General features: G+C 38.6%; 1 protein-coding gene across 1 annotated transcript in view; it reads right to left on the bottom strand.

Moving 5' to 3' along the window:
* Window positions 1–3,380: 3,380 nt before the first annotated feature.
* The window catches only part of lmx1bb (LIM homeobox transcription factor 1, beta b), a 48,081-nt gene continuing 36,306 nt past the window's right edge, over window positions 3,381–15,155 (bottom strand). The window contains 6 exon segments of the mRNA XM_058071459.1: window positions 3,381–4,492; window positions 5,499–5,660; window positions 7,327–7,393; window positions 7,763–7,840; window positions 8,949–9,127; window positions 11,601–11,833. Coding sequence (XP_057927442.1) covers window positions 4,335–4,492; window positions 5,499–5,660; window positions 7,327–7,393; window positions 7,763–7,840; window positions 8,949–9,127; window positions 11,601–11,833 — 877 coding nt within the window. The 3' untranslated portion in view covers window positions 3,381–4,334.

Consider the following 15,155-nt stretch of genomic DNA (forward strand, 5'->3'; position numbering starts at 1 on the left):
GCTTAACGTGCAGCACATTTGTCCTTCTTTAGGTTAAACTACCTTTTACAGGACATTACCATTAATAACAAATCATGACAAAAGACTCCACGTCAGAAAATCGTATCCACTACAGACGCAATCGGACCACAAATCCTTCCTGTTTCAGGTAGGACAGTTGAGACTTTTTTTGTTATCTAATGAAAATATTGCCACCAGACTCATTTCCTATGCGGCTGCAGGATAGCAGAAGAGTAAATGTGTGAAAAGTTTACTGAAGGGCAGCTTTTAAACTCTCCATGAGTTTGTGTGTGTCTGTGCCTGCAGCTCAAGTTTCATCTCCACTGTTTTCACATCGAGACCACACTTACCTCAACCTCTGAGAGACTTCTTTGGCTGATTCACGCCTTGCGAACAGGCAATGGCGTTGATTATATTCGCTCTACTGTTTGGCAAAATGAAAGCTGTGGAAAGAGGCAACAGGAGACAAGAAAAAAAAAACTTAAAGGCATGAGGATGCTGGGTCTGGAGGAATAAAGGATACATTCATTGTATCCTAAAAAATGTAAAAAAAAAAAAAACATTCATGTAAGTATAGGTTTGTAAAAAGGCAAGGAGCTGGGGGGTAGGGGGGTGGCTGACTGCCCACTGCCAATGTGCTGCCTCGTTGTCGTCGCAGTTGTAAAAGTTTCCCATTACTTGGGATGTCTACAGAATCTCTGTAGAATCTCTGTGGTGCCTCATTTTGGTGCTATTATCCACCACTAACGGCAAGATGCATTCACGAACACTGGAATTCTGAAGAACATACAACACAAGCATGTCACTACACTAATTTCATTTTGCACAATTGATACACTTGCATGTAGGATTAACTAGAAAAACATTGTAAAGGTAGTATAACAATTGTGTATCAGTTATTTATTTCTGCTCAAATTGTGCGGAATGTACCGGCTCTTCTTGTTTGTTGAAGATGTTTCACCTTTTAATACAAAAGGCTTCTTCGATTCTAAAGTGTGGAGTCTACCTGTTTATGTCTCTGATGGGTGTATTACAAAGCAGGGTTTTTGTTGTAGTTATTGCTGCACATGGCTGGTGAACAAAGGTCTTGTATAACAATAGGTCGGTCGCCGGACTGGTGGCAAAACAGCCCATTGGAGGCCACTCTTCCCATGGAATGGGACAATATTTGGGGGAGAGATAATAAGATATTGTTATAAGCAAAGGATGAGTGATGTCACAAACCTCTTCCTCTGGGCCTTTCTAGTTTGATGTAAATTGGGTTTTATTCACGCCTGGTCCTTTCTCTCCAGAATTCGGACATCATTGTCCTCACAGAAATGTCATTTTGTTTTGATATGTAAATGAACGTCATGGGTGTAACATGAGCCAAAAGTGAACTCTTGTCCACTTTTGTCTTCTCACATTTTCAGACATATACATTATGCATTATTGTAATTATGGCAATGCCCAAACACCTCTGTGAAAGCTCACCTGGCCCACAATGGGAAATCCAACCAATTGTTCTGTCCATCTATGCAAACACATTTTGTTTGGAGGAGTCATTCATGTTTACAGTAAATGTGAGCCTTTGTCACATGTGTTTACTCAGTCCTTTACATTGTACTGCTCATTCACACACATTACAAACCTGGCATGAACCAGTCATTCGTTATGAAAAGTCTTGCCAGGCACATTGAAAATGGTACTGGCAGGATGCAGCAAATGAATAATTAATAATATTTTGTCCCTCTTGGCACAGAAAACTCCAATTTTGCAGAAAAACAAAACCAAGTAACAAACACAGTCATTTGAAGCCAGTATGATGTCATTGCACACAGCCTTCAGAAATCCTAGAAATGTACATTTGAAGACATTTTACCGTAAACTCTGAAACAAGTGCTGTCGACTTGGTTGAAATGTTTTAGTGCTGGAACTTTTCAAAGTGTTGACAATATCACATGCTCGCTCAACAGTGGGGGAAGGACCTTTCCAGACAGTGAGAACATAATGTTTCAAATCAGTATTGATAGAATTTGTGTGGTCACATGACTGCACAGACAGTGCGTGGAAGCCTACCTGAGCAAGTTGACAAGCTGTCAAAGAGGCGAAGGATTAAAGAGCACCCAGGTGGTACTTGTAAGCAGCCGCCAGACAAAGCCTCGGGACATGGGTGAGGTTCACGCTTCACTCGTGCAGCTCGGTATGTCACCTCTACACATCTCCAACCTCACCCTTACACCGTATGTGTTGACTCAGTTGAGTCAAAAATCATCAATCATATGCATGACAGTCAATGTTGGAACCTTTTGAAAAACAAAATATTTTGGTCTAACATTTTATTCCAGTCACCTAACGTATGAGTGTACTAGTCACGTACTGTCACGTTCTTGTAGTATAAGCATTGTTTTCATTACAGCTACTTCCCGCCGGCCATCAGACTGCTGATTGCCAAATATGCCCCTCTACCTGCCCACACGTACGCACAAAACTTTACATTTTTTATTATTTATCCAAAATTATTTAAATTATTTGTGCAATTTACTGTTTACGCTGTACATTGTTGTTCATATTTGATGTAATCTATTTATTCTCCACATTATTATTATTATTATTAATGATAATAATAATAATAATAATTACTATCTATTAAACACTGGTGCACCTTATACATCGGAAATCACCATACGTACTATTGCCAGTATTTTGACATAATTTTGTCGTTGTAAGGTAATATTAGGGTTTAAACAAAAGGATTGTGAAGTGAAACTTAAACATAGATTTTATGCAAATTATAGTTTGCATCATTTTATATGATATATATAGTATATATATACGTATATATATATATAATTTATATATGAGCACCAAGTGAACACGTATCATTGTTTTCATCATTCCTATTTTTATCTTTTTATTTTTTTATTTCCTGAAACTGTGAATTTTATTTTGTAGCAACGGCTCACTTGCCCCAGTTACTGTTCATGTTTGCAGTTGCCACATTGTCCCACAAGAAGTACAGTTTATGTAAACAAGAGGCTGCTGTCCCCGTCTGGCCTCAACTACAGTGAAACGCAGCAACCTGCTGTCAGTTTGCAGATCTGTGGGCATATTTAAAAGAAGGGTACAGATTTGTGCATCTAATAACTTTCTTATTACATTTTTAAGTATCGGATTTCAAAATCTTTGTGAAACTGGAATATATGGCACTTTACAGAACGGTAGCAATGACATTAAATAAAGAATGAACCAAGAAACTAAGTTGACCCTGAGTTCTGATATTATCATTAGCATAGTTTGTTGACGACACCAACCTTGATGTCTTGAAGTCTGGAAGTAGAAGTAGGAAATATTTGAGCTTTGTACAATGAAAATTAATTTATTCAGTATAACCAGGAGAAAGACATTGTTTATTCATCAAACCAGTCAACTTTGGTCAATTAGCAACTTTAACATTTTGAGAATGCACATATGACAATGACAACAAAGAGTTTATGGTCTGTACGAAATAAATAGCACATTGCTCATTTACAGCTTGGCTGGGCAAACAAAGGGTTAATCTTCATATTAAAATGGCATACATAAGAGTTGTGACACTCAAACTCATTAATTGCTCAACAGAAAAAAATGTTCTCCTTTTTAAATAAAGCTTTTCATTTTTAATATGTACCTTCAAGAGCCTGTTATAGTTAAATAAATAGAATGTTTTCCATTTTTAACATGCACATCCAATTTGCCTGGGAAAAGTATTTACACTTCACTGATCTGACTTGCCCACCATGTTCTACATCCTTTTTTAGCCCTCTAAACAATTCTTTCTCACCACAAATTCTCGAACATACACAAATGTACAGTCACTCTTGCAGACATGCTGCACCTATTGACTATTAACACAATATCTAGTACCTATCCATAGTGATCAAAATGCTAGCTGTGAACATGGGAAACCATGTAGTATGAAGAAGAAGCAGTCCAAACACCACATGTTAATCTTAACCAAGGGGGGAGGACTTGTTTACAGTTGATCATGCACTGTACTGTATATAAATCCACAGTTATTTGGTTTTACGAGTGTTTCATCAGTGGCTTCAATTTCTACTTGTGAGCAACGAAAAAAGTAATATCTCCTGTAAGGAATAAACCACCTCACTGGATGATTTTTAACAAGTGACAAAGTCTTTTTGCCCCAGGGGTCTTCACTGTCTTGCAAGTGATTTTACAGTCTTGGAGTTAGCTCCTGCACACAAGCTGTGGGTTTCTTCTGTCGCATCTGTGCTTGCGTATCCGGTCGCCAGGCATTAGGTAGAAATGGGAAGTTTATTATGTGCTGTTTTTCTTCTCCTTTATTTGCTGTTTCATGATGCAAAGTATGAATTTTGCATGGAGTAGAGGCGGTCGATGGGATTTCCCACACGGGCCTGCATGGAGTTGACTTCCGATGATGCCATGAAGCAGTCACTGAGGCTGGTTAAAGATGTGTCACTGTCTATGTCATGGAATGCAGAATCATTACCTGTGGATAGATGAAATTCACAAAGTTGTCATGACTAAGAAGAAAATAGGGAAAAAAAAGTAACAAATCAATGCAATCTTCCGCCTGATGGCAGTATTGGGAAATTATAATTACTAATAGTCACTTTGAGGAATTTCTTTTTTGTGTCATCACAATTGTGAAAACAGGTTCCTTAGATATCATCAAAGCTCACTTTTTGCGGCCCTCGCTGGGACAATTGTGGTCTGTGAGGGTGCATGTAAACAAGGGGCATCCTCCTAAAAGATCTGGCTAATAGCAACTGTTTACGCCTTTCATAAAACCTCAACATGTTATTTCTCTGGAGGGAATAGTTAACTTTATTACACTCTGGATCTTAATGATAGTGCACAAAATGGGGACAGTGTTTTGAGACATATCTTTTAATGCCTTGCCAATATTGTTCTTTTCCCCAAACCAAAGGAGAGTGATGAGACCGGGGATTTGGGTTCTTACTATCAAGAAGAACTAAATGGAGGCAAATTATAAGGAAGTTATGAACTTGAGGAAATGGTCCCTCTGGGGCTTGTTGAGGACATCACTCTGAAAAGTGTTATTCCGTTACATCCTGTGGATTAAAACTTGATTGACTGGTATTTTCCCACTCCTCTCGTTTGCAATTTAATGTCTTTGCAATATCACACAGAAATGTAAGCGTTGTTGTGCTCGCTTCCTGATATCCTGCGTGATACGACATTCGGTCTTTGCATTGCTCCACATTGACAACATCTTTTTAACCGCCGAACAACATCAGTGACGGAATGTCTCAAAATTGGGGGCAGAGATTTAAACTACCGGAAACACCTTAGATCCTCTACGTATACGTATGGGAGGAGAAGCTGCTCGCACTTAAATCCGGTTGCTTTAGCTTTAAAATATGTTCAACACTGGGGAGCTATGAGATTGATCAAGCATCATGGTATCAGGCATGAAAGGGTTTTTATTTTAATTTTTTGAAACAAGGGGTAGGGAGTTACTGTATGCTCACCATATGGGTTCATGTGGTCCCCGGGCATCTGTGGGGGGGTGAGCCCCTGTTGGAATGGGTCTGTACTGTACCCATTCTGGTCCATGGCGACCAGCTGCTGCTGTGGCGGAGGCAGAGGTGTGAAGGAGCTCATCATCCCCTCCATTCGATTTGACATTACTTCTGTAAGAAAGTGAGCTTAGATTAGGGCTTGCAGAATGTTAACATTTAAGGATAAGCGGCAAAGAAAACAGATTCGATTAGTAACTCCAATGTATATTGAGGTAGCGGCATGATTTGCAAGCCATATTATGGTGTTTTACACAATAAAAAAAGAAAAGAAGTAAAATAATAAAACCATAAAAAAAATTTATTATCAAGAACTACTATAACAATGACAACCAATTCCCAATTCCACATGGCTCCGTTTATGATCAGCAATCATGGCAAACCCCACCAGTCACATATCATTTAGAACTCAGTCATTTAAAGTAGTTTGCTTTCTACTATGTTTGTGTTAATGATACACACTACCTCAACTAACTGGAGTATCAGAGTATGGCTATTTTTATTTGGGAATCTATTTTAGAGCATAAAGATTTGGTATCAGAGGTATCGATATTTTATTATCTATCAACACATCAGAACTAAATTACTAGCAGTAGAATTATTGTTCTGTATTTTTTTATATGCCATCAAAATACTTGTTGTCCAATATATAAAGTCTTATTGATTGGACTTAATTTGTTTTTTTGTGCCCATTCCAACTTAACTTTACAGTACCAAATATAAAGGCCTTGTAAGGCCTCCAAAATGTAACCTTACATTTGCATTGCAATTTCTCTTCTTCATTTTTAGACATTTGACTTTATTTCTGTTTCTGTAATAAAATAAGCATCAATTTTGCTTTGAAAAATTCAGGTCCATTCAGGATGTGGGTGTCTATGAACTGATGGGATTGTTTTCCCTTAGGTTTCGTCCCATTCAAGAGAAACTAATGAAATGAAAAGAAAGTGTGTTTTTTGTACCAGACTAGTTTGCATGTCTTTATTAGTATAACGATGGAAACCCATTCTTCTGCAACCCTGTAGCCAATTCCCTATGCAAAGATTTTTTGATGGAGGCCTCTTTTCCTTCAAGCCCGCCTTGTGACTTTTAAATGACTTTTTATGTGTACATTCATACTTCTTTGTATTTAGATCTGGGAATGATGTGTTTTAAACTAATTGTTCTTGAGTGTACCTGTCAACCCTCCTGTTTTCCCCAGAAAACTTAAGTATTTTGCCCTTCAATGATCTGTGATTACAATTGCCGTATTTTCCAATGTTTTCCAAACATGTTCCCTTATATGCAAATGCAAATGTGATAGGTATGTTCTTGTGAAGAGTAAAGAAACATAAGAGGAAGATCATTTTAGATTCAGTGCTTCAATTATACTTTAGTGCTGGTTTAGTGTTTCCTTTTTATATGCTCATAATGCCTTGATGTTCACGTGAAACACACCCTGCGTTTAAAAAATATATAATTTCCCTGTTTTAAGGATACGATTAGAATGTAAAATGTGAAGAAATGTAAATATTAATACATTTTTCATTACAAATCTTGACACTTAAATGTGACTTTAAATGTCAGTCTTACTTTAAGAGTTATATAATCATAACGGTTGAATTATAATAATAAGACACTATGAGAGCGGTGCATATGAGCTTATGTGATTGTGGGGCTGATTCTGTATTATTCTAGTGAGTGAGAAGACACGCTATAAACACAATATATATTTTCTTGTTGGCTTAAACATAGAATAGTTATAAAAGACAGCAAAGCTCTCTGTGTGTACTCAAGTCGTTACCTTGGCCAAGTCTCTGGGAATTCTGTTGTTCTTGTTGTTGCTGCTGTCGTCTGGCCAACTTCTTCATCTAAAACGAAAGAATCAAAGTTGTGAGGAACTCCCAAAACTAACATAACATGCACTCTTTAATTTAGAAAGGATGCTCTTCACTCTTCACCCTTGCATGAACTACATAAAATCTGTATCTGAGTGCATTTCATTGTCAAGTATCAAAGGATTTTGTGAGATAGTCATCGGCACAGGGGAGGGTGTAGACGTTTAGTGCAACAGTGTGCAAGATTTGCAACTTCATGTGATATTTCTTGTCTTTTTGCGTTTGTGAATGGAATGCAGTGATAAGTTTAACACGCGTAGTTGTGCTGATTTATGATTTTCTGTAAATTCAAGATGGAAAGGGGATGTTATGCATGGACACAAATTGTTTAGTTTGTCTCACCTTAGCTCTCTGGTTCTGGAACCACACCTGGACCACACGTACACTGAGTCCTGTCTCTGCAGCTAACGTCTCTCTCACCTGAAGACAAAGTCATTTTAGCATCATGAGCAGCGTGAAAATACATTACAGAATGCTATAAAGCCGGCAGCACTTGTGTTGTTTTTTTATACTACGAATACTGGGCTTTTTATGTCGATCTTGTGGCCACTATAAAGCTTTGGACATTTTTAGGGCCCAGAATGTGGAGGTCATTTGGTGCTTTTGGAAGATTATCATTCCATCCACCTCAAAGCTCTATGGTCAAATTAAGACTTCCTGTGTTAGTAGTCTTGGACAAGGGTGTCCAAACGTTTTTCACTGGGGTCTGCATATTAAAGTACGCAGGGATCCACTGTATTTTTTTTCTTCTTTTCTGTCCCCTCCTGCTCCGGTCCAAATTAGCAAAACAAAAACATCAAATAAAGCCAACTAATATTCCATACAACAGGGAAGGTGTAGCTTACACTTTTCCATGGCAGAGCAAATCTGTTTAGCATGTAAGATCAACAATACTATCTGCCCCAATGGCTGGACAAGACAAAAAAAAAGATGTCAAAAACCAATCCAATATAGGATTGCGGGTAAAAAATAAACATTGCTGTTCATTTCTTTTCCTGAATGATAGTTTTAATTGTTTAAATGTGGATTTAAGTCAAATGCAATTTGAAGGGAGCTTGAGCTTGTGAAATAAACACCTTGTAGCAGTTGGAAAACGTGTGTTGAAGTCGGGAGAAGGGAGGCTTTTGTGGCAATGTATAGCCTAACACATTTATATTTAAATTGAAGTCTTATTCAACAAATAAACAAGTAAAAAATATTAAATATTAGCAATATTAGCACATGTAACTTCTAATAAAAACAGTTCTCAAGTTTTCAATGTAACAACGGAAATAATAAGGATATCGCAACAAACAAAACATATATCTTTAGGTTGAAAAAACAATGATATTTCCATCACTCTATAAGAACAACAAACTAGAACAGCCAGGACAGGACATGTCCTGGGAAAACAGGACGTTTGGTGACAGTCTATTAGTGCAAATGTATGTGAGGGATACAGTTTACTATCCATCCATACATCCATCCATCTGGGGTCGCAGGTATGCTGGAGTTTACTATCATAATATTAAAATGAATGTAGTTATACCTTTCTGCAGGGTTTTGAGGACACCTCAAAGGAGGCCTTGAAGGCTCGTCTCTGCTGAGTAGTCAAAATGGTCCGTGGTCTTTTGGGTCTCCTGGGATCCTTGCTGTCATCCCCCTTCCCCTGGCCTCCTATGCCTCCTTTCTCTGGCTTGATGTCCAATTCCTCATCGTCACTTTTTTCTGCAGAGCAAGTTTGCATCATCAGTATGCAGTATGCACTAACTACACCCTTTTAGTCAGTGACAGACTACTGATAAATAGAGTCTTGTTCTTTTCCAGCAGATTCACACACCACAAGTGCATAGTCAAGGGAGACACATGTGTTTTGAATATGGTATTATCAATTTGTTTCAAAAGAAAACTGCCACATGCATGATTGCACTTCAGAGGTCTACCGCGTGTGCTTGGAGTGCACAATAAAGTATGTACATTTGTCACTGAACTGGACACTGCGTCACTTCTAACTTATTGCCCTCAGCTTTGGTTGATTTGCACTAAATCAATCTCTGATAAGAACACTATATCAAGTGCAGCGAAGGCAATGTTAGAACATCTGGGAAATGGGTCTTCCATGACGCAACCAAAAATTGAATTGGGAGACCTAGAGGCTTGGTTATAGCTATACCTTCAAGAGCAGAAGTACTGTCAAGCCTCGGTTTTCCACAACATTTTTTGCCAAAATGTTGCCTCAGTGTTTGTATACCATCTTGGTTATTGCAAGGCCAAACATTGAGGGTAACAAAATAACTGAGTGAGAATCTAATGCCCATACAAAGCATCCCATGCATTGTTGATTCAGCCTGATTAAGACTGAATAATAAAAAGCAAAACTGATGTTAAATGTGTATTTATCAATCATGATTTATCAAGTATTTTATTATGTTAATTATGTTAATTAAAATGATAATTATTCTTTAAAAAATGTGTATTTCTTCATATTTTTGTATGTCTGGAAAAGTTTAATTACATTTACATTATTTCTTATGGGAAAAACTGAGGTACTACTCTACAGTGATCACTTGTTTAATGCGGTGAATTGGTTTCAGACCTGACCATGATAAGTGAATTTCCGCAAAGTAGGATCCTTATTTATAAATTGAATATTTTCATTGTTAGGTCGTAGAAACCGTATAAAAACGTTTCTTTTAAATACATTATTAGAGACCTCTAGACATGAAATAGCCCCCTATAGTCACCTTTACACACATTAGCTTGGTGTGTGTTATGGCTTATGGTTTTTACTAGGGATTTTCATTAGGAATTGTTTAGCCTGTTCTGGTGATCAAGTCTGGTGTTGCACGTCTCACCGAACACCTAGTGACCATATCATTCATGATGTATTTGCGTCTTCTGAAGGCCTATGGGTCATTCTCCTGAGAGGGATACCAAAAGTGTGACACAGCAAAAAAAAATTTAAGTAAAAAACTAAAATTGAAAACGCAAGTGGTGAGTACAATTTGGTAGTGCAACCATTATACGTCTGTTCCACAATGTTTGGTTTAATTGAAGAATTCAGAGTCATAATATTCTCTGTGTGTAAAATGAAGGTGTGCTACTATTAAAGACATTATCTTATGCAACTCCAAACCGAATACCAAAAAAATCATGTTATGCAGAGTTCAAATTGAACATAAAACTTTTTAATCAGAATTGGGGGGGTGCACACATCTTTACATTTAGATTTCTCCATTGCAAACACATATTCTCTCTACCACATACTGAGGTTAACCTCTGTTCATGTCAACAGTTCCTCCATCGTGAAATTTGGAGACATGCACAAAAGCCAGAGTGATACTCCGGGACACGAGCGTACAAGGATGAGGCAGAGCAAATATTCCCACAAGTTGACAAAAGTTGACATAGGCACAGATGTATTTGACAAATTCCCCGCTTTTGTGCATGTTTAAATGTGAGCCAGATGGTAGTGAACAGTCAGACTTGGCGAGACGCCTCATTGTGTGAGCAGGCTATAGGCGAGGAACACTAGAGCTGATAAGAGTGGAGGCGCAGGCTTTCTGCAGAAAATCCCTCTGTCACTCACCATGATACGGTCATTTAATTCTTTCCAGCACCACAGCCTGCCCACGCATGCAGAGCCATGAAAACAGAGAGGTTTGGCTTGGTCCTGGATCGACTTCCTACTGTATCATAAACTTGTGCTCCCTACTCAAATTAGCAGGCTAAAAAAATGGCAGCCGAGAATCCGCAGATGAAGTCATGTTGGAAACTTTTACTGCGTGTGATATCTGCTAAATTGCAGCTGTTTAAGCAAAAGGTAAGATTGTTTCTGCCTGCCTTGCCACTTTATTAGGTACACATGCACAATTCAGTACAATTGTGATTAACAAAACATTATTACTACAAATGATTCCAATTCCCAATTCCAATTTTTAACAACAATTAAAAATATTGTGGCTGTACTTTTATTATGGTGGTTATCTTTGTAATAAATTTCATTACATTGTGCAGGTATACCTAAAGTTGTGGCCGGTGTGCGTACATCATGCTGACACCACTTGGCTCGAGTTGGGGTGTCTATGCTGGCTGTCACTGCAATGGCACAGCATGCACAAAATCCAACACCTTGGTGCCATGTGATGATCACACCACGGTGCCGTTGTCACTCCACTGTGAGAGGGCGCAGAGAGCTCACCTGAGTCTGAGTCATCTGGGCTGACCGAGCTGAGTAAGTCCTTCTCCCTCTCATAGTCGACTTTGCAGAGCAGCTGACCCTCTTTCAGGACAAACTCGTCGCCTTTTCTAAGCTGGCGGTCACACACGCAGCAGCAGAAGCAGTTCAGGTGATAGACGCATTCCAGGGCTCGCATCACAAACTCTGTGGGGGCGATCTTCTCCATGCAGCCACTGCACTTGGTTGCAAACAACCTGTGGAAGAAACAGAAATATAGTATCTCTACAATGCTACAACGGAATTTATTGTACGTTAATTCATCTATGGTTTTGGAAATAAATCAATGCAGGATTTTTTTTTTGGCTCACTTTCTTTTTTTAAATGTATTATTATTTTAAGCAATGTATTTTATGTTTATTTATTTTACTATAATTACATAATGTGTACTTTTTTCGAGTATTATTATAATTACAATATATTCAAAGTAGTATTTTGTAATTAGTAGTATTTCGGTGTATTGACCTGAGAAACATATTTTGCATGACTAAAATGTCATGTGACATGTAACCAAGTGTGCCATAACATATTCTGTTAAGGCAACAAGTGGATACACCGGTTCATTATGTACCGTCTGTCATCAAGTAGATGATCGTTTTGTTATGCCTGCCACTATACATTGCTGCCATGGATAGATGAACAAAGATACAATACTTATTTCTTACAATACTTCAAAGATACAATACTACTTTCTGACTAATTAAACAAAATTTCCCTCATGCACCACAGCACAGTAGTTGGGAATCACTTCAATACAGAGTTCTTTGGCGTTCTACTGAGTGTCATTTATCCTGTATCCTTGTTTTTTTTTAGCAAATCTAAAAATAAAAAAGGTATTTGAGCAGTAACCAACAAACCTTGGCTTGCTGGAGATAACAGGCTTCTTTCTTTCATAACCCAACATTCTCAATGCATCAGATAACATATCAGATCCAATGATTCATCGCTGACTGGTGAGCATCATATCTCATCAAACTGTCTAATATCATGCGTCTGCGGTGCAACGTGGCCTCAATGGCCCAACACCTCCATCTTCTTTTCTACCCTTTCATGAAGGTGTTTGCATTGTTTTATTGGTGACTGAGAGGCATTTAATTTGTGCTCTCTTGCTCAGAAGAAGCCACATGAAATGAAACAAGAAGGCAGGGAGCGTGGTTGATGTTGTCCAGCCGTAAAACTGGATTTATTAGCAGCTTCTTTGTTTGCCCTGGTCAGGAAGACAGCTGGCAGCCGCCTATCTGTTTGTGGTGAACATCTATTTCATTGTGTGATGCAGAGAGGCAACGAGAAGACTATATGACATCATGGACTGGTTCGGTGCAGGGATGAGCGATGGTGATGAATATAATGTGTAAATATGAGAAGAGGGTTGTTTTGTTATGGTAATTTTGTCCTGGATGCTGATTGAGTGCTGATATGGTGTGCGTGTTTGAGTTAACACGTGTGCAACGAACAGAGGGCAGCTGTATACATGCTGCCCTCATGTGTGCTTTCTATTGTTGTCTATGCAGCTCTTTAAAAGAATTGCATCACTATTGCTCGCCAGAGCAGGATCAACAAATCAGCATTTAATGTGACCTAGGTTCCAACTGGACGTACGATTGTTTTGGCCATATAATTTGAAGCATTCCTCAAATCACTGTGGGGCTTTTTTGAGAACGTAGTTGTGATAATAATGCGTAAAGTTTGCCCTAAGCGCTTACCATGCATGAAATCTTCTCGGCTGCTTGGGCGTATGGCTGTACTGTACTGTACTGTACAATACACCAACATCGGACAAAATTTGCAAAAAAAGTACAGACCTTGCGTTTCATGCAGGCTTTGTATGAAGGTTGCAAAAACTATGCACAAGCTGTACTGGCAACTTGATTGGTTCTACACATGTGCGAAACCTACGTCATTTCCACCAGTCACAGGTTTTTACGACAGAGCTTCTGTGATATCACATGCCGAGATATTTAGTATTTTTTTCTTAAATTTATGAACATGGGTCAATTAATATGAGTAGTATATTCGGGGTTCTTTTCCTTAGGGACGCTTATTTAGAAAAAGGTTTTTCCAAGTTTTTGTACGATTGATGCACTCACACATGACTGACTTACATATGAAACATGTCAGGAATATCTGCCTTTGTGTTGGCTGCACTAATTATGTATGTGGGGTGCACTTGTGGCGCATGACACAGAGTCCGCAAGTGTAATGTCAGGAAAAAATTTAATTTTGCCCCAACTTGACACCAGCAATCAAAAGATACATTGGCTATATGGATGATGCACAAAGACGTACAAAAAATATATACGTGCCCGTAGAGTTTGTTTGACATGACAAAGAACCTCTGCGGCTGGTTTGCGGGCCAGTCTACGTCTTGAAAATCACCACATTACACATGCACCCTCCATGCATTTCTTGCATTTGTTGTACATAGACCGGCCGTAGGAGCCTGTACGACCGGTAGAGACCCAGGCTTTAATTACTCATCACAACAATTAATAAGTTATTGTACAAGATACAGTCCGTCCATTATAATCCAAATCATGACCCGTATCTGTCACAGCAAATTGAGTATACAATACACTGTACAGACTTTGTTTATCCTTTAATAACTTTTCAGCCACCACACAGCAGCAATCTAGACCATGCAAGGTTCATAAAATCCTATAATCTTTCATTTATTACAGTAAGTTAAGGAGATTATTATTCAGCTATGGAAAAACGTCAAGGATAATCCCATGAAAAAGAAATGTTGGCATGTTTCTAAAATAAGCATGCTTCTTTTTGAAGTGACCTGCTAGCTCGGATATATCATCTAAACAAACTAGTCTGTTTGTCCACTGGAGAAAAAAGAAAAAAAGAATCAAGTGCAACCCTTCTCATAAAAAAATGAGAGGACATTGAAACAAAGCAGATTTCAAACACATCTTGAGTCTGTAAAGATAAACTGAATATATAGTCGTTTCACATTTTTAGAAGGATTATGGTGCTACATGCTGGGATCAGTGAAAGAAGCGATGAATCTGTCAAGATGAGTTCCGAGCGCAAATGTTTAACTAATGATTGACGGCTTAGGCTAAGAGAGAAAGTAAAAAAAAAGCCAAAAGGAAATGACTTGTTAGCACGGTTTTGATACGTCCATGATCCACATTCACCTACAGCCGCTCTCTGAAATCTTCTCATCTAGATGAAAACATTCTCATTCAGCCCCCTTTCCTTTCTTCTCTTTCCTGCACCGAGTCTAATCTTGTAAGCCATTATTTTTCTATTTCCCCTCTCTGTCACTTTGCATTATTTTTGCTGCTGTAATTCCTATTCGTCCCTTCTGGAATCTTCCTGTCCTGCTTTGTCCTCAACCCTAATCCGGACTTTCTGCCTGTTTTCAGCCCCTGCTCCCCATTCTCAGCGGGGTTCAGATGGAATAGCCATGCATGACGCCCCTTCTATGGCAACCACACCTCCACAGGAAGGCAACGGCGACTTTTCGGATGGGCAGAGAAGGCCTTTGAGAACCTGGCAGCAGAAGTA

Source organism: Doryrhamphus excisus, chromosome 4 (assembly GCF_030265055.1).
Source record: "Doryrhamphus excisus isolate RoL2022-K1 chromosome 4, RoL_Dexc_1.0, whole genome shotgun sequence".
Lineage (NCBI taxonomy): Eukaryota > Metazoa > Chordata > Actinopteri > Syngnathiformes > Syngnathidae > Doryrhamphus > Doryrhamphus excisus.